This window comes from Telmatherina bonti (assembly GCF_933228915.1).
Source record: "Telmatherina bonti genome assembly, chromosome: 13".
Classification (NCBI taxonomy): Eukaryota; Metazoa; Chordata; class Actinopteri; order Atheriniformes; family Telmatherinidae; genus Telmatherina; species Telmatherina bonti.
The window spans coordinates 12,477,952-12,498,143 of NC_136611.1; the positions used below are offsets into that span (position 1 = coordinate 12,477,952).

At 40.3% G+C, this 20,192-nt stretch overlaps 1 protein-coding gene across 1 annotated transcript in view; it reads left to right on the forward strand.

Moving 5' to 3' along the window:
- LOC306764365 (ADP-ribosylation factor-like protein 15) overlaps positions 1–19,892 on the forward strand; it is a 103,294-nt gene extending 83,402 nt beyond the window's left edge. The window contains exon 5 of the mRNA XM_079251511.1: positions 18,114–19,892. Coding sequence (XP_079107637.1) covers positions 18,114–18,266 — 153 coding nt within the window. The 3' untranslated portion in view covers positions 18,267–19,892. The remainder of the gene's footprint in view (positions 1–18,113) is intronic.
- Positions 19,893–20,192: the final 300 nt, after the last annotated feature.

Consider the following 20,192-nt stretch of genomic DNA (forward strand, 5'->3'; position numbering starts at 1 on the left):
CCAGTCATTGACAATAGAGAGAATGGCATTTTAACTCTCACGATTATTGCTGAAATCTAGCTTGCTTAAGAGAAGCTTTGTAATAATCTCTTGTAATCGAGGCCTTTTGAAGTCATGAATGTGTGGAAGGATCTTATTGTTTACTTGATATTTATACCAAACAGTTATGCTGGCACCTCAGCTGATGTCACTTCCCCACAAAGTATCTTTCAGAGCCATATATATGCCCAGCATTGTTTGTGACATTCAGAGTGGTGCAGGTGATACCCCGGTAGTCATTTTTCTGCTAACAGGTCTGCATAGACAGACCAGACGGGTCTCATTAAAAAAAGATAAAAAGCTTTTGAAAGGCAGCCTGACAATGAAACTGCATGCACACACACACACATACACACACTCACACAAAGATAGTAAGCCACTCCAAACTTTCAGAAAAGGTCCTGGTGTACCAGTGGAGTTCTCATTTAGCAAAGTACTCTGTATCCATTTGTATTTGAGTTTACTTTTGTGGTAAAAAAAAAAAAAAAAAAAAATGGTAATTTACTTCCCTGGTGGATTTCACCTTAGAAAGGAGCTCTACCTCCAGGATCTCTCACCTCTTTTACTCATATTAGATTTTATAAATGTTTCTCAACAGTTTATACATGACTCTAAAATAATAAGCTTTCATCTCAGAGATGTTTCATTGCATTAATGAATACCTTAAAAAAAATAAGGTCAATTGACAGAAATACAATGCAGTATTATGTACTGGTTATAAGCATGAACAACACAATAGTTTTCTTCTTTTTTCTACCTTGAATTAAATAAATGTCACTCTTGCTCATTTAAGATGGTTCATTTGCATTTTAATTGTTTGTAATTTGATATTGTCAAGGCCTCCGGTGCTTTTCCTTCTATTACACTCATTTTTCTGGTCTTCTTTCTTGGATATTTGAATAAATATGGTTCTTGAGATTGGAGACGATGATTTTAAGCTTTGTAGATTAGACCTGACAGTAGGGTGGATTTTTTTTTGTAACGGAAATCTAGTTAGATTATAATAGGATTATTTATTGGTTTAGGCAGTTGTCTGATTTACTCACACATCAGTCAAGTGGACACACTTTCCATTGTTATCAATTCCTTGACCGCCATGGTCTGGATTTGTTCAGAGAGGATAAAAAAGTCATTCACATTTGAAATTTACTATCACATTGTTACGGCAACAAATTTTGCATTTAATTGTGCGACTTCAGCAGAAAATAATCATACTTAAAAACAAACAAACAAAAAGCAGATGTTTGTAACACCATGTTGGAGAAACTTAGCGTCGCTGTTGGATTTCCTCTTAATTGTTTCATGCGTTCTGCTTTTTCCACACTAGTGGAGAACAATGGCACTGATTCTGCTGCAGTGTTTGAATGGCTGAAATATTGTCTTCTCTCACCATGTGCTGCCCCCCCCCCCCCAATGCAGAGTTTGCCACCCGCATTTTTAGTGATGACAGAATCTTGACATCACACACACCGTTACATTCGTTTCAGCTTTTGTGAACCAAACGTTGCCAAGTTTGTCAATAAAACTTAATGACAGTCAGGTGTTTTTAAACCACTCCTGGACAAAACATCCACCAGTCACACACTTTGTGCTGTCAGTGAAACACGTGAAATAAAACAGTCCTCACACAGCTGTGTTGAAAAGGAAAAAGCATCTTGGTTTTTATTGGCTGTGTTTACTTATTTGTTTTTAGATTTTGTTCGAGTTTTAGGTTGAGGAAACTCCACTTTTTCTCTGCATTTGTGACACAACTACAGCTGTACTTAATATTCATCCTCAATTTTTATTTTTTCTAAGCAAAAGACAGACTTGACTGTGTGTGTGTGTGTGTGTTTTTTGGTTTTTTTTTGGTTTGTTTGTTTTGTATTTTTTTACACCGTAAAGGTTATTTATTTTCAGGCATACCCGTACACATAGTTTGCAGCTGATTTTCAGTACCTCTGCCTCATTGGGTGGTTTCATTAATTCAAACACACATGTGAAAGCAGCATGAAACGACTATGTTTTCTCCTCTTACGGTGTACCAAATGACATTATGTGCAGGAACACATATTTCTTTTATTAGAAAGTTGTCTTTTTGCATCAGATTAATGCATCTCAATCCTTCCATACATTATAATGATGGCTGTAAGGAATTGTTTACAGTGAGCGATTGAATGGAAATTTATAGTAGAGTAGATAATTGACTGTTGCCTAAATAATACCTTGATTAAACAGATATGGTTGTAACAAAGGAAACAATTGATAAAATCTACAGATTTTTTTTTTTTTTTTTTTTTTTAATATGACACATCTCTCTCTAAGCGACATAATGCTCTTACTCACCCTCAGCGGGTGGTAGACATCCAGATGGCTACTTCCATGTTACATCCAATTCATCACTTGCTTTTAGCCATAAATGAGTTGTAAGTTATCTGTAGGTAGGTGCACTGCCAAGTGAGTACTGCATTGCTACAAGTCCTGCCTTGCACTGTTTATGAAGCTTGGCAGGTAACCTGTTAAACACTGAAGGTTTTCAGGATGACTCATTGAGTCCAATTAAAGGTCAGGCACTGTTGTGGTAACCATGGGATGGAAGTTTTTGGTATTATTAGTAGTATTATTCATCAGAAGTGTTTGTTTAATGTAAAAACAACCGTGATGCTTGCTGGATTCTTCCAGAGCAGACCTGCCTCCTGATAATTTGGCTTTTTAAAAACAATTCAAAGATATGAATTTATTTTAAATGAAAACTAAAGATATAGTTATGGGATTGTTTTTATGTTTGTTTGTTTTTTTTTTTTCTTCAAATCCACATATGGTGCTTTGCACACATTTATTTCTTCATTTGTTCTGCTGTGTTAGACCGCTAAAACTCACAATGAAATCTCATTGATTTTGGATTTGCTGTGCACTCACGTCATTAAATATATTTTCAGTGTCCACTGCAGTCATTGCACGAAGTGCTAAAACTTTTGATCAAACTGTGTTGGGAAGCGTCCAAGACGGAAGTGGCTAGTCAACCACTGTCCTCTGTCACATTTTGCACATGGTGAACTTGCAGGTTTTGGCACACATTGGGTGGTGGCTGTGCTCAGTGACTCATGTGGCACCCAGTGTCTGAAACTTTCGTCAAACGTCTGGCACATGGTGCGTGTGTGTCATTGTGGCCTGTGACGCTGGTGGCTCTAAATTACCCAGTGGCCTCTGATTGGCTGTGCAAAAGATGAGGCACAGGTAAGGGCCAATCAATGAGCATTAAAAAGGAAACAACACGGTGTGAGCAACTCCGTCACCAAACTTGTTAAGATCACCTTTACAATACCCTGCACTTGCGTCAATATTGAGTGGAAATGTTTAATTATTGCCAGCTCTTTTAGAATGACCATCATGAGGAAATGTGGACTTTAACAAAAAAAAAAAAAAAAAAAAGGATATGCCCTGCTTTCTTTCAAATATGCAGTCAGTATTAGCTTTCACTTACAGTCTTTCATTTCTGTTTGGGTATTTATGAGGTCCTGGAATTGGATCGCTGCACCGAGAGATTCAGCCTCAAACAAGCAGTTTTAATCTGTCACAATGTAGTTTATTTGTTATGTGATATCATAAAAGTTCTCATCCAGAGCTACTCTGATGATGCAGAGAGACTATATGAAAAATGTGCAAAACAAAATTTCATATGGATATATACGATAAATGTCCGTCTCCCTCGGTGACGCTTGTTTTCACTGTGCTCTGACATGACACAAACACCGCTTGGAAAAAGAAGAAACTTTAGGCAAATCACACATATGTGTGTGTGTTTATATGATAAAGTCCGATGTCATTGATCCAACTTTGTGACAGAAGTCTTGATGGGTGTTCTCTGTCCTTTCTCTGCTTGCTTTGGATTTTTACTTGCTTTTTTTGTGAAACAAAGAGCTGGTGATTTTAAAAGGCCAGGAGGGGGGCATTGTTCCTCCTCATGGTCTGTAAAAACTGACGCTCATGACAAAAGTGATGCTATGCTTAACGCTGCACAGCATGTCAGTGTTGCGTTGGCTCACACACCTCATCGCCGGAATGGGCTGCAGTCAGTGCTTAATCACCACAAGGGCAGTCAGTGAGATATGACCTGTCTCCGTTTGTTTTGTTTTTTTTCTCCATCTAGATTTAATTGCAATGAGTAAGTTTAGCTTTTGCTTTCAAAGAGTTAAGCAACGTTGCAAAGTGAAAGTAAGCCAGTTTCATTTTTATTCTTCTATCCGCAGAATAATAATTATGAGAAATTTCAAAAAGGGCCGGTTGCCAGTCTTGTAAAGATGAGATCATGGTGTTAAGTCAAATAATTTCCATCAGCTGCACTGCAAAAGATGGGGAATTATGAAAACTGCAATCAGCATTTTAAAGAGTCATTCTTTTAAAACTTTACTAATGTCCTATAAAAAACCCCTCTTTAGATGCCAAATGAGAAGTAATGTGTTTTAAACTTAAAATGTTCACCTGCTGCAAAAAACTTGCTTGTTTGGAGCTAAATGGCATCAGCACAGAGACCCCTACCAGAGTGTTTACATTTGTCTGCAGGTAAAGATATATTTCAGAAATGAGAAGTCTTCTGGAGCTGATAGACATACCTCATACAGTGATGGTATCTCTTATGTTAAATGTTCTCGCCGTGCGCTGAGTGTGCAGACGAGTCTGATGGAGGTGCTGTGCAGGAGAGCGGGATGAACAGCAGGAAAGCAGACAGGGAGGGGGGGGGCACTCTGCAGCTCATTGACCTTGACAATGGAGCCACAGCCAGTGACTCTGATAGCTTTCTCTGATAGCGTCTATTGCTTTCCCTCTATCTGTTCCTCTTGTCCACTGTCTCTTTCTCTCCCTCTCTTTCCCTCTTCCCGTCATCCCTCCTCTCTCTCGGCTCGCTCTTAGCGATTCTAGCCTGCTGGCCGTGGCAGCCAAAACCGCGCCACCGCCACCTCTCTGCTGCAGCTCGCCCCCCTCTTACCTCACGTCTGTTCTGTTTCCAGACAAGCGGGTTTAAAAAGTCAACTGCGTATTGAGCCGTCTAGACTGAAGCTGGTCAGCAATCAGCCCTCCCCTACCCTCCCCAACCCCCCTCCAGCTCCCCTCACCAGCTACAGACTTGTAAGTTGCTGGCTACAGTGGAAAAACGGACAAGGAGCAGGTGCCCTTGCTGAGCTCTGTCCCTCTTTTCTCGCCAAGTGCAAAAGGACTCCATTGCCACATTACATAAACATATTGACTTCAGTGTAACAATGAACTGAAAGCCAAGTTCAGGCTGGCCCTGGATATATGAACAGCACTGAGGTTTTCTGTACAGCAACATGCTCACTGACACAGTAGCGAAATAGGATTGTGTAATTATTGTATAATAAAGTATTCCTAAAGGCTCTGCAGAGCTCTGTTGTTTGATAGTGAAATTAAAATCAAGGATCTATTTCCTTACAAGGTGTTAGCTTTTTAAATAAAAGCAACCTATCCTCCACATATATAAAACTCAAGTGCTAGGTCCAGTGTGAGCTTCCCCACTTTGCTGCTTGTTACTCTTTTGATGTTAAGTTTTATGAGTAATTTTTGACTTCCTGTTTTTGGATGCCAGTAGCAAGAAACTGGATACAAACAAATCTTCCAGCTGGGAGATCACAACACAGGCAGAACAGAAATCCCTTCTCAACCCAGCTTTCATGTTACAGTAGCACTGAGAACAGAAAGGCTCAAGGATGCACTGAAGCAAATGAAGCCTCTTATCTGACACAGACCTGTTTGCAATCAGTTTGCAGAAGCAGGAAAATATCCGCTGTAGTTTGTGAGTGTGTTTTCTGCGGCCTCCCATCAGATGATTAGGTGTACTGTACGGCACCCCAAAGTGTGACATTCCATGTAAAGCAGCGCGTGATGGATTTTTAAGAGGTGTCTCCAGCCAGCCAGCGGCACCACCATGTGAAGTTGGATGGCTCTATGCTCCCTGTTAAAATGCAGTGTTGACAGCTTGATTTTTTTTTTTTTCCAACAGAACACATGACTCTTACAATTAAGCTGTGTTTAGATGACGGTCTGCCTTTCAAACTGCTGTCAATTTCTTCTCTTTGTGCAATTAATTAATCTATTAATGTAACATTGTCTTTCTGTGGCAAATGCTTCTGTATTTACATTATTGCATTTGTTGCCTTCTCAGACTTTCATAATGAGTAACATGCAATACAACCGTGTATGAATATAATAATAAGGATTTTGTCTCGGCTTTAAAAGGAGAGGAAATTTGGCGTTTTGTGTTTTTGGTGGTTGCTTCTTCTGAAGGTGATGACCAAAAGTGCTTTTAAATATTATCGCATCAGGTAACATGTTGGTGTGAGTAATTTTAAGCTTTAGATTTCTATAGAAAATGGAAGAAAAAAAACCTGTAACACTACACGTCAAGACCGGCGTCCAATTGGACTCGCAGCGATCCACTAGCACCTTCCAATGACGTCCTCTACTGTTTAATTTTGTACTTGTGTTCTCACTCTCATATGTAAGGCCATTTGGATAGTAGCGTCTCCTAAATGACTATAGAATAGAATAGAATAGAATAGAATAGAATAGAATATTCCCATGTGGCCCCATATCCAAAATACACAGCTGAGAAGAGGAGAGTTGTGTCCAGATGTTTTAGCTAGTAAACATAACTGAGTCTTTGATAAATGGTGCACCATTTTTATTAGTACTGTAGCATGCATTTCCATAGTGCCTATTAACTTCTGTTTTCATGTGTAGTTTGTGAGTGATTACATAAGGAAGTCCAGGCTCTAAATGTCAGAAAAGATCTTGCAGTGCTTCATCCATCCCAGCTTGGAAGGTGAGGGTTGGAAAATCGGTCAAGACGCATAAACTGATTACCCTCTGGAGAGTGTGTGCTAGACCTTGGAAGCGCAATATGTGAAGTCACTTAGAAACAGTTTGTTTCTTTGATGGTTTATCTCTCTTACATCTTTGTCTATCCTGCCAGTGCAATCTTCCCGCCCACTTTCATCCCTGCTTTCTTTCCCTTTCCCACCCATACAGCCTTTCTCATCCTGTCATTCCTGGGATGGTGGTCTGTTCCTCTGGGAGGTTAAGGGGCACTGTGGGTGAGAGGGCAGTCGGCAGGTTGTGCGGGCACTGTGCTTGTCTTTTCCCATAGCCCACGTCAAATGCTGCTGAACCCTGACCCCTGCGGGTCCTTGCTCTCAAAATTGGTGTGGAACACAATTCAGCCAGCCAGACCCTATTGAGGACTGGACTTTCCACTAGAGGAGAAAAGAACGCCCCCGTCCCAATTGTGATCACTGCCCCTTTCTTTGTCTACTGGTCAAGCAGGGTCGGCCGACCGGCCGCCACTAGCCAGAGCAAGACTTCCGAAAGGCCTATTCAGCATGTGATTTGACCCCCAGTTTCCATTGCTGACTCACATGGATCAAACGCTGGGAATCTCTGGGGGTTCTCTTCCATAGAGTTTTTCATCCATTGAAATGTACCCTTTTCACAACTCAAAATGACAGATTTTTTTTCCTCTTTCATCCCCTAAAGGTTGTTGTCACAGCACCATCTTAGAAACGTGGAATTCGTGGCCGAGTTCCATGCAAGTGCCACAGAAGCTTGTTCTTGTTCAATATCTCACCATTAGTGGTCTTTGGGTTATACAGAAGTAACCAAAAATAAAGGAGAATTCGAGGCAGCTTCAATTCTTTACAGATGTGGTAATACAGTGGTAATCTGTGAATGCTTTGGTCCATAAAAGTCACTGTGGATGCACTAATGGTCGTTTTTAGTTGGTCAAGAGCTGTTTGCTGGAAGTATGAATGATTAACTAACAAAACCGTTTTAAAAACTACATTGACTCTCAAGTTTTTATGCTCAAATCTCAGGAAACTGTACCCACGGTTGTTTAATCTTTCAGATCACCCAGTCAAATTGTACTGTTTCATTCAAAGTTCGAACATCTGTTTGGATGTCGGGAAGCTTTGAACTGCGTTGGCCACTTTGAACTAAGAAACGTACAATCAGTGAGCACTTCCAACCCTCAACAATGAAGATTTGCTTTCAGACAAGTCGCCTACAGATCCATCACAATGTACTTTAATACTGGCTCGTCCATATGTTTGCCCTGTTTAGTTCAACAGCGTTAATGAAAATACAGGAATCTGTTTTAAGTTCATGTAGTTTTTTCAGGGAGTGTAGGGGAACCATGAGTAATCGTATATTGTTTTCACATATATTGTTTTCCGCCACCATCCTAAAGCAAACATACCACTGACGTCTGCTCATATTGTCATTTTAATTGTATCTATGCTAATCTAGAAATTTTAAATAGTCTTGAGTTTTACTGGTGCACACGTTACCGGAAACCTCTTGTAGCAGGTGTAGTAATCAAATAAGTCAATGAACAACTTCAACAACAGTGTTGGTTGCCGACATGCACATTAAGTCTAAAAGACAAGAAATATTCATAGACTTCATACATGAAGGGCAAAGCAAGTGTATTTGCATTAAAAGGGGCATTGATGACCCTCTGATTTCAAATCCCTTCCAACCTGATTGTAGAACAAAGCGACCGCCTCATCATTCACATATGTACCGATAAAGTATCTGAATATGACGTCATGATGTCAAAAAAGAACTAAAACCCATCAACCTTGAATTTTCTAGATGTATATGTGTGTGTGTGCTTGACTGTGAGAGAGTGGGTGGCTCTGTGTGAATGTGTGTACAGACTCCAACTTGACGCATGGTTTAAATCTTTTGAAGAAGGGGAGCACTTTGATTGTAATGCCGCGTGCTGTGTGCTAAAGCAGAGGCCTGCTGCAGCTTTCAAGCTGGTCAACTGTCAAGACTGGAGCGTGAAAGGGGGGGGGGCTCAGAGTGAAAGGGGTGGAGGGTCCCATTAGGGGGGTCTTGGTGGAGGAGGAGGGGTGGCTTGTGACAGACCTCCTGGGCTTTTGCGGGCCCTCTGTGTGGGCTGCTGCAGTAAAGCAGGCCCCTTCATAAGAAAAAGAGAGAAAGGGCGGGCTCAAGGGAAGCTGCCGGCACATTGGCCCCTCCAGCAGGGAGGATGGGCAGAATGCCAGCTCACCCGTTCAAGTCTCATAGACCAGATGTTTCTTGTCAGGGAGCTTTTGGCTTTTAATAAATTGAGTTACTCTATCTGTAATAAGGCAGGGCAAACATGGGTACTCTATTTACCCTGCTGCACACATCCTACATATTCTCCTCTATTAATCCTTTCTTGGTGTCCTAAAGGTCAGACCCTAGTTAAGGGGCCATGCTCAGCTACTGAACCTGTCAATTATTTTCCATCCTGCATGCATGGGCGGATGTTTACCTTTCCCTTTGCACCCACCCCCTTATTCCTATAGAAATCCTTCAAATATGCACAGGACTCAAAGACAAATGCATTTTGGAAACTTTATTTATACATACATACATATACATATATATATATATATATATATATATATATATATATATATATACATATATATATATATATATATATATATATATATATATATACATATATATATATATATACATACATACATATACATATATATATGTATACATATATATATATATATATATATATATATATATATATATATATACATATATATATATATATATATATATATATATATACATATATATATATATACATATATATATACATATACACAATTATTTGATTGTTTGTTTTATTTAAAGGGCAAATGGCAGTTTTATAGATATAATTACCCCCTTGATTTTGTGGATCCTCATTTTATTTTTCTATTTATTTTGCCAAATTTTTTGTATTACAGAGTTTGTACTGCTGGACAATACCGGAGGGGATAGAAAAAAGACAGAAAGAGAACCAAAAAGAAGAGAAAGAGTTGGTCAGATTGAGTTTCTGAACAGCTGGTTAGAAATAGCAATATATAGTTCTCTAAAAAGCATGGTCTCACTGATGCTCACGAAACTCTTTTTATTTGTTCATGCGACTAGATGCTCCTTTGTGAAATGCTACTTTTGTTAAAGCTTAATTGTTAATTTAGAAAGCAGAAATGTGCAGAGTAAAAACACAGTCAGATTATGTCATCACATCATCATTCTCTTGGACTCTGATCAGAATGGATAAACACTTGCTCCACAGCATCTGTTGCTGCCTTTACCAGACTTAAAGCAAAGATTATTTATGCGACAGCCAGAGTGCTTAAAAGTCATCTGACCTGCTGCAAGACAAATTTAAAAAGATGCCTCTGAGCTTGTAAAAACAAAGCAAAAAAGACCTACCTGGTCATTGTACAAATGGGAATTTTCTCATGCACATCTTTTAGATATATGTTTGCAGAATCCCTGCATGTGTGGAAAGAACATTATCGCTGTTTAAGTTCTTAAACCCAATAGCATTGTTCCAAACAGCACTGAGTCTGTAAGAATATCCCCAGTGCATCCTAGATTTACAGCACCTCTGAGAACGCCTCTGATCTGGCAGTGATCAGTTGCCTTTGAAGAAAAGTGCTCTGCGAGTGAATCACTTTGAACCTGCTCTGAGCTGAGCCCAAGGGAGAACCCATGGTCTCACCTGAGTGGAACGAGACAGTAAATCTAAAGGCTGCTCAGATTTTCTAGTGTGACATGGGGACTTCAGTCTTTATTTGTTAGCCACAGACCCCTTGTTTCAACAGTTCTACAACTCTGGATTGGTTCCAGGGTGGCCTCAGTGCTTTTTTATGCCCTGGCAAGACCTGGACTGTTTCCACATTCAATGAAAGGACTGAAGCTAAACTTGTGCCTTTCTTATCTTCTTGCAAAGATTTTAGGTTTCCAGGTTTTTAAACTTGTATATGCATTTTCATGCTCAATTAAGTTGCATTGCATGTTTCTAAATTTGATTGTGCACACCCTGAATCAGCAGCAGCTTGAAATAGCAGCGTATTTAACTGTGCAGGGGTTTTCACCTGGCTTAGTCTTCAACATTAAACAGCTCATTCCTTCCATTTCCACCTCCTCCAGTGACACTGTGTATGTAGTTTTATGTTTCAGATGTTTTGCATTTTTTATTATGTGTTTTTTTGGCTTTTTGGCTTTGTCAGTTGTGATAAAGATGCGTAGAATGAAGAATATGCAAAATAAATGTTTGATTAATTTGACATGCACAAAGGCCTTCCCACTGAGATTCATACTGTTAGGCTACTGGGGCACTTTTGCCAGTAGCACTACATGTATCTTGTCACTAAACCACTTTATTTCTGCAAAATGGTAAGTCATTTGCAGAGGGAGTGTAGTATTATTTGTTTGTTTGCAATTGCTTTATAGTTTATTTTGTATTTTAATAATACTGTCCAGATGCTTTAGATCAAAATGAATACAATAGTACAATGCATCTTCTTTTTCATAATAATGTTCTTGCACATTATTTCTGACATATAATAAATGTAAACACAAGCTTTTCTAACTGATCAGGGAAAAATGTTTTTTCTTGATAAAGGTGTAATATTTAGCTAGCCTGTTGCTAGTCTGAGGAGGCCGGCGCATCATAGCAGAGGTTTTATGACAGTCAGGTGTTCAGTGTGAGCTGGATGTCACCCGACTCTGTCAGTCCCACCATTCCCAAATTACTGCACCCACCCTAAAAATTTATATTAAAAAAGAAAAAAAAAATGCAGCTTGACCCAAAAACATTTTGAGATCACATTATTAGAGGGAAATTTGAAATTTCAATGCAAATTTCTGAATTTTCTTGATTAATACAATACAAACATTAATATTGTTCTGTGATTTTTGTGCACAACGGCTTGTCTTAGGACAGAGTTTAAGTCCATTCAGAGCACACAACGGTTTAGCAACATGGGGCTGCAGTCACATGCATCAGATTTCTCTTCCAAGTCATAATGTTATAATATGATACAAGTAGCTCTGGGCAATGACGTCTCTTTGCTCACCTGGTTCTTAGGAAGAGCAGGCAGTTTTTTTCCATATCTTGTCTAGTCAAATACCAAGGAGACCGCACTATCTTCATCTCTTGTTTGCCCTTTGGTTTATTGTTTTTATGTCCAAACCTGATATTTCAGCGCCATCTCAATTAAGGTTCCAAGAAAACTGAGTTAAAATATAAAGGTCACATAAAAAGTACAGACAAAAACAACTGTTCAGTGAAAATAGTAATGTCTGGTGTTGTTCAGCGCTTAAATCTTTAATTCTTCTCATGTTTGTATCACCTCTAAAGAAAGGATGTATGTCAACGACTGAAGTGGTTTCTACCTTTTTCATAAAAAAGAGTTGATGAAAATTATAGCGGACAAGGACATATATTATGAATAAGAAAGCCATAATATTTTGCTTGCATGACAGATCACAATAATAAGGAGGTACCCCCACCCCAGAGAGCAAATAGAAATGTGTCATGAAAAACACAGGGACTTAAAGCTAGAACAGTAAAGATGAGATGTAGAATGTAATGGGAAAATACCAGATGGTGATGCTGTTACTGTATATGCTTCACTTATAGCTCACACTTTCACTGAACAGGTGATCAGGTCATTATCTACCTTGAGTAAGGCCAGGGGCAGTAATCCCCTAAGATGCAAAACCTTGGGTTTATTACTGAAGGTGTTACACCCTTACTTAAATAGGCTTTGGGTTTTACTTACTGGCCAGTAGGCTGTTTCATTTGACACCTCCCACAGTTTGTGGTGCTATGTTTGTTTTTTTCACAGGCTCCCTAAGTGTTCCTCTCTTGGGGACCTCCAGGCTTTCTCATGTCTTTAGGTAAGCCGGAAAAGCAAACAAAAGCATATCTATAAAAGGCGAGTGGATCTCATATTACTCTCCCATTTCAATGCAGTCGCCAGTGTGGGCCACTTTCCAAGTGACTGATATGTTCACAGGGGCCAACATGTCAGGGGATGGTGTAATTGATTGTCTTGGATACTTGAGTATTCCACTTTCCCTAGTTGAGGGGGACCCCCTTCTCAATGCTTCCTTCTCCAGTTATATCACTCACTTGTGTCAAGAGGTTTTGACATGACAGTGAGGTTTGATGGACGTGTGGTCATGATGCGTGTAAGGACGAGAGGACTGGAGACATGTCTTTCATCTCACGAGGCGTGTTAGATTTATTTTTATTGCTCACTTCCCCACTCTTTAACAAAATAAATAAAATGTTAAATTTGTTGTAAAATGGGCTCTGCTGAACTTTATTCAAACGAAAACCTTACAAACTTAAGTTTTCCGATGAATTTTATGGGGCAAAAGTTGTCCTGATATCACATTGTGTGTTTGATTACTGCCCGCAGGAGAGCAGCTTTTGAAGAATAACCTGTTTAAGTGAGTCATTTTTTATTAGCTCCTTTTTAGGTTTTAGCTTCTTTTTTTCTGTTTTCTTTAACATGGCTGGAAGGTAAAATCATGACTGAACATTTCCCGCTTTTCCATTTTATCATCTGATTACTAAAACAGGAATTGTTTACAAGTTATTGTTTACCATGGCTGAATTTCATTTTGTTCTTTTTTTCCAGGCTTTTTTTTTTTTTTTTACTTTATGCATCTATTAGAGCCAGACCCAACAAAATAGCTTGACCCACTTTTATAGCAGATAAGTATCATAAAAGTTGATCCAACAAACTCACATCTGTTCCATCTGGCTTTGCTGTTAACTTGTACAAGAAGTGACTCTAGATTTCCCAAATCGATGGACATAGCACAGAGCCATTGAACCACAGTAAGGGCTCTTATCAGAATTATCCTGAGCATGCTATGTTAATGTCACTCTGATGCCTTGGACCTCTGCCATTACACTCTTGAGAAGGCACTTAACACAAATTACTCAGCAGAAACTTAACTGCTTAAAGGACTGTAAGAAACGTACAGGGTAGTGGTGAAATAGAAAGAAGGCCCTGTGGAATAAAGGCTTTCATAGTTTGTAAATCACCAGTGTGGAAACGCTGCGACAAACGTGGGTCACATTTGGTTGCACACCACTTGCTGGTGTTTTTCAGCGGCATGTGTACTGTTCTTGTGGTAATGTTTTACAAAAAAGTTCGTTTCTAGCTTTATTTCCCATTGCGTGACGTTCAGCAGATTTAATCTTCATTTTAATGGCTCAGTAAATGAATTCCTGTGTACATGTGATAGCGTCACTGCTTGGCTGCTCGGCATTGAGGTACACTCAGGATTGAGCAACTTCTACATGTGAATGTGGACGTCGTTGAGCTTGTTTACTCAACTGTGTGGGATTGGAGACCTGTTGTGCAAGGCATGCTGGGATCAGTTGAAACTCTATCTATGGACCTCAATAGAAGGAGAATGAACATATTTAGGACCTAATGAAGGACATTAAGACTGTTTTTTGCTCTTATTTTGTATGTTAAAATGATACAGTACTGTGGACATCTGGGCCCATTACCACCTGCTCTCTACTTCAGTTATAGATTCATCAAGGTTTCTTTCATGTATTCTCAGGAGGAAGCCTCACACGCCTGGAACTATAAAACTTATCCTCCAACCAGTCCTTTTTTGGGTTCTATCTGCCTCCATGGTTAGTTTAGTTGGTCAGAAGGCCAGAGAGGAGCTCTGTAAACAGCCGTCAAAGCTCTTTTTATTCTCTAGGATATCCTCTTGACTTGGCATGAAGTCAACGGTGAGCATCACATGTCGTAATCTGGCACAGGTCACAGAGCGACTGAATGCACGTGCCATGCATGCCCATCCGCTGTCTTAAGGAGCCTAAATTAGGCTTGCCAGAATTGGAGCTTAAGCTTAGCTGACTAACCGTGTAACCACTGGGTCACAAACTGTCAAGCAAACAAAAACATTTTTTAATGAAGTATTCTCTTCTTTTTTTTCCAAAAGGTAGGTTTTAAATGGCATCAGCATCTGCAATTTCTAAACACAACTGAAAAGAAATCTTTCAGGAGGAAGTTTAGACTTGTCAGGCAGCTTCATTTTAAAATTGGACTCGGTATCCTGCTCAGGGGGTTGCAGTGGCTCAGGTGTCTTGTGACCTGATGGTGTGCGGGGACACGATTGTTCTCCGTGGGCCGGTTCCAAGCCCGGATAATCGCAAAGGAAGGCGTAAAACTTGTGCAAATTCTCCTGTGCAATGATTCGCTGTGGCGACCCCTTCGGAGGGACAAGCAGAAAGGAAACAACTCGCCATCCTGCTCAAAGATACTTTGACATGCAGATTTAGAAAGCTGGGTTTTAATCTATCCACCCTCCAAATGAAGGATGAGCACTCCGGCACCAGAGCTACAGCCACCCTAAATTAGTTGTTTACGTGACATTAATACACATCCTTAGACATCAATCTGCAAATCGTCACTTGAATGAACTTCTTTTGGCAGCTTTCTCACACTCAGCTTAGATTGACCTATAAAATGAACAGAACAGATCTTTTTTTCTTTTTTTTTTTTATACATGGGAGGTGAAAACAGAATGTACAGTATGTCAGATCTTAAATTAAACCTTACTTAAATTACACGGCGAAATAGGAAATCCAGCTCATGCACATTCTGTCACTGAACTTTCCTCTCAGCACACCAACTATTCAGGGCTGTTGCCTAATAGTTCACCTTTCCTTGGTTTTATATATCTGTAAGGATCCAGACTGTTGGCTAACAGGACTCCAGCAGGAAGAACGTAGCTGTTACAGTCTCAAATGATTAAAGATTTTTTTTGACGCCCTTATGGATCTATAAGCCGCTTTCTCCCAAGTGCAAGACGAGGCCCCCGGTCTGTATGACCTAAAAGAAGCTAGACTGGATGACCCAGTGGTCATCCTAGAAGCCATCTGGCAACCCACGTCTTGTGTGGCTTACCCATCCCACTGCCTCACGCAATTCCTTAAGCAAGCATAAGTGTACTTAGGAGGACTTAATCTCAGAGAAACTGGTTTGGGCCACACTTGTTGACTGTCAGTGTGGATGCACCCGGCTGTTAGGTCATGGGGTTCCTTTGGTCATGTAATACTGAGACAGTTTTTTTGGCAGCATGTCCTGTCCGTCTGTTGTGGGATTTAAATCTCTTGATTGGTCATGCCTCGTTGATAAAAGGCAATCCATGTGAAGGTGTTTGCATAAACCTAAAGTAAATGAGCCTTTTTTTTTATATATATATATATATATCGCAGGCTGCTAGCTGTTATGAGTACAGAACTGCCAAGCTAGTCTGAAAACCTCGGAGGTGATGTGGTAGAGTATCGTTGGTGAGATTAGTCGTCTGTTGGACGGAGCTTAAGAAGGCATTTGCCACCTCGTGAGATGCTTCAGGGTGTGTTCTGCTGGCCCATGAAGCAAGGCAGAGAAGTGACAGAAGCTTGAGCCTGTCTGCACTTGCACAGAGGTCACTCATGGCCTTTTGACTGTCTGCCAGTGCAGGGGCCAGTGTCTTCCAGAAGGGGGCCTTGGCTACAGGCAGACAAGTAAGCCAGCCAGACAGGCAGCCAGCCACATCGTCTGCAGTCTAGGTCTGGGGCTAGAGCCTCGACTAGGGCAGCTCAAGTTACCCAGACAGATTTGTTAACACTGTTTGGGTCCACTCGGCTTTCTAGCCAGGCTTCTGAGCCAAACGCAGCTGAGGTGACTTAATCTATCATTAAACTCACATTACACCCGGACAGAGACTCTGCTCAGGGGGGTAGAGACGGCACTCACTTCCACTCACTGGCATGGCTGGCTGGGTTTAAGCAGACACAAAGAATACCCCCCCCCTCCTCCTCTTCCTCCTCCTTTCCATCCTCTTCATGCCACACACCATGGCACTGCTAGACAGCCCAGCACGGTCTAGACAAAAGCAATTTCACTTGATGCTGAAAAGTCATTTGGCTGTGTGATGGGCATCCTTGTGGAGTTTTCTGGGGGTTTTTTTTCGCTGCTTATTCACAATACTTTTTCTACCTCTAGTTGATTTTTTTTTCTCTGCATTGCAGAAAGGTCACCCGAACACATTTTAGCTTATGAAGCTTCCAAAAGCTTCATACCACTAAAGCAGGAATTACTGCAGTGATTGATGTCCTCTCTTCAACCTGTCGGCAAACAATGTGAAGACCAGATTACAATCATAAGGACGAGAAGACAAGAAAACACTTTGGACTTGTGAAATGAGGACTATAAGGTTTTAAAACTGAATATTCTATCATCTTTGAGAAGGATGCATATTCCAATTATTCTGGTCATTTGAGTCCAACATTTCTGGAAATGCTGCATGATTAATGTGATACTTTTACCTTTTACCTTTGCTAATCCATCTGTCAAGCTGAGCATGTAAGATGTTAATAAATTGCAAATGCATCTGTGGCATCAGGATCTTTTCCTCTTTTCATGTGAGCTGCTGACAGTACCCATTTCTCTTTGTACATTTGTCACCAGCTATCAGACAAACATGAGGAGAACTCTGTTCACATAAGGCAAAAGAATTGCTTCCATTACTCTCAGCTTGAAAATGTCAGAAACCCTAACAACCTGCAGTGGAGGTCTAAGACATTGTTTCCCTCTGCTGAGATTTGTTTTTACATAACAGCTGGTTCTGGTTCCTCCCCAAACCTCACCCCCACCCCCCTTCCACTGCCGAGAGTTGCCAAAAACCAACATATGAACTTTATAATCAACTGTTACAAAGAGCAGTGCCAAGCCAAAGCCGCATACCTCTTAGATGAAGAGGCTTCTTTGTTTTATTTACTTTTCATCTATTTAACTGATTTTTTGTACCCCCTTTTATTTATTGTTTTATATCATTGTTAAGATAAAGTTGCAGATTTCCATCTGATTTTTCATTCCTTATTGGAAATGAGGTAATACCCAAGAACTCATTTTTGTAGGTGACTTAACAGAATTCACCTGGTGAAATGTTTGTGCGAGAGGAAAATGTGCAGACTATTAACCATAAGTGGCTCCAAGTTTAAGACAAGTGGTGTTCCTTTTGTTTAAGTAACCACACTCACACTCACCTCAACAGCTCCACAGCTGATTTCAAAATGTTTTCACCCATGGAAATGTATGGAAGCTATAATTCCTCCCTAAATGCTAAATGTCATCATTTATGACCTTTTAAAATGCGGCCAAGTGATAAAAGTGACCACGTTGTGTTTTTGGCTGCAGATCAAGAAGTACTTTGAGCTGGAGCCGCTGGCCCGGGGAAAGCGCTGGATCCTGGAGGGCAGCAGCACCGACAACATGGAGGCGGTGAAGGAAAGCTTCGCTCAGTTCATTATCCTGTTGGAGGAGAAAGACACAGATCCAGCAAGGATATGATGCTAACGCTGCTAATGCTAACGGATATTAGCGGTTGAAAACCACCACATCCTCCTGGTGCCCATTCACACACACACACACACGCTAACACACAAAACATCACACAGACACAAACAGACACACAAGCAAATGAAGCAGATGTTGGCCACTGTTTGAGATGTGTATTGTATGTTATCCTCCATTCACCGTGGTCTCTGTTTTTAAATTAGAAGCGTGTGCACAAGATGCAGTCGACCACGACTGGCTGACGGTTTCACCAAGGTTTCAAGAAAACTTATTGAACTTTGCTAACAATGAAAGTCTTGTTTACTACTGTTTGTGCCACTGTGATGTGATCAAAGACATTTAGGACATATGGCAGTCCTGTAGCCATCATTGAACACTAACACACACATTTACACTCTTACACGCATAGTGGAGCCCAAATAGTCTGAAGATATGTTTAGCATCTCCACTAATTACTTTGCAGGATGTTTGGGTGAGCATGGTTGATGTTCTTTCCACTGAAAAGTCAATGGCTGTCAAGTGTGCGTCTCCTTTTGACTCTTATGACAACAAAAGTTGTGTATCTGGAGTGCATAGTCCGAAGCCATGTGTTATGTACGGTAGTTACATATCGGTGTGTCACACCGTGTCTCCATATCTAGTCAGAATAGTGTAGTTTGAGGATCTCATGGAGTATTAAGTACATGCAAACAAGCATGTTGCCTCCTGTGTACGCAACTATGTACTACTACTCATGGGATGAGCGGAACAATGGAGAGGAGTCCATTTGGACGAAGTGGAAACAAGTCAAAAGGCTTATGGTTTTGTTTTGGGTTTTTTTTTAAATATGCAACCTAGGTTATATTTTATAGCTCTGTATGTTAACCTCGTAGAGCGACGTTGAGATTTTTTTATATGTCATACAAGATGTCACATGAAATCTTCAAAGATAAAAGATCAAAAAGAAGAAAAAAAAGTGATTGAATGGGCTGGATGTAGCTGCAACACAGAGCAATGTCATGGACTTTGTGTCTTTTCAGTGTTGAGCTTTTTTTTTTTTTTTTTTTTTTTTTTAAAACAACTTTTTATTCTCCTTTTAAATTTGGCGTGGTGTCCCCACGCTGGCTAGCGACTGCAGTTTCCCATCAGGCTAAAATACAAACTATCAATCAACCACAGCAACAGCTGCATCTGACAAGTCCCTGTCCGACACCCTAATGCCTTCCAACTGTCTGGAGACCCCTCCCTGTCTGCTGTTTATCGCGCACCCTTGCCCCACCTCAGCCCAGGCAACTGCCCCCCCCCCCACTCCAGCTCCACTCTGTGTTCCCATTACTGCTCAATAAGGCTTTTAGCCTACATGCCATTTCAGCCTGGACGCCCTCATGTGGACTCAATACCTCTAAAATGAGTCATGTTCATTGTGCCTCAGGTGTCTGTTCATCCCCAAATAGAAAGTTCTCAAATCCTCATTGTTTTTGTTACTTTGTCAGCATTTTTGTCGGGTTTTAGGAGACCTTATCGCTTTTTGTACCTTATGTGAGAAGTGAATGGATCAATGAATTTATCGGCTTGAATGCTAAATAAATCTGTCGAGCAGGAATTCAACCGGTGATGGACTTTTCATGTCATCTGCTTACATTAACTACAACTGTTCTAAAACTGCACAATGTTTGTTTGTTTGTTTTTTTCTTTTCGAATTCAATTGTACCTTTTGTCTAAAATGGAAATTAAAGATTTAACAATTATTCTAATGTCAGCTGTTATTTACTTCACATGTTGTGATGCTTTCACCCTTCACGTGCTACAAAGTCCCATGATGAATATAAAATCCCTGTTTTAAGTTGCATTGGGAGTAAATGTTTGTTCTTTCTGTGTTCCTCCACCAGACGTGATGAGGGAAATTTCTTCCTGCAGATATTTTCTTCCGTGCTTCTGATT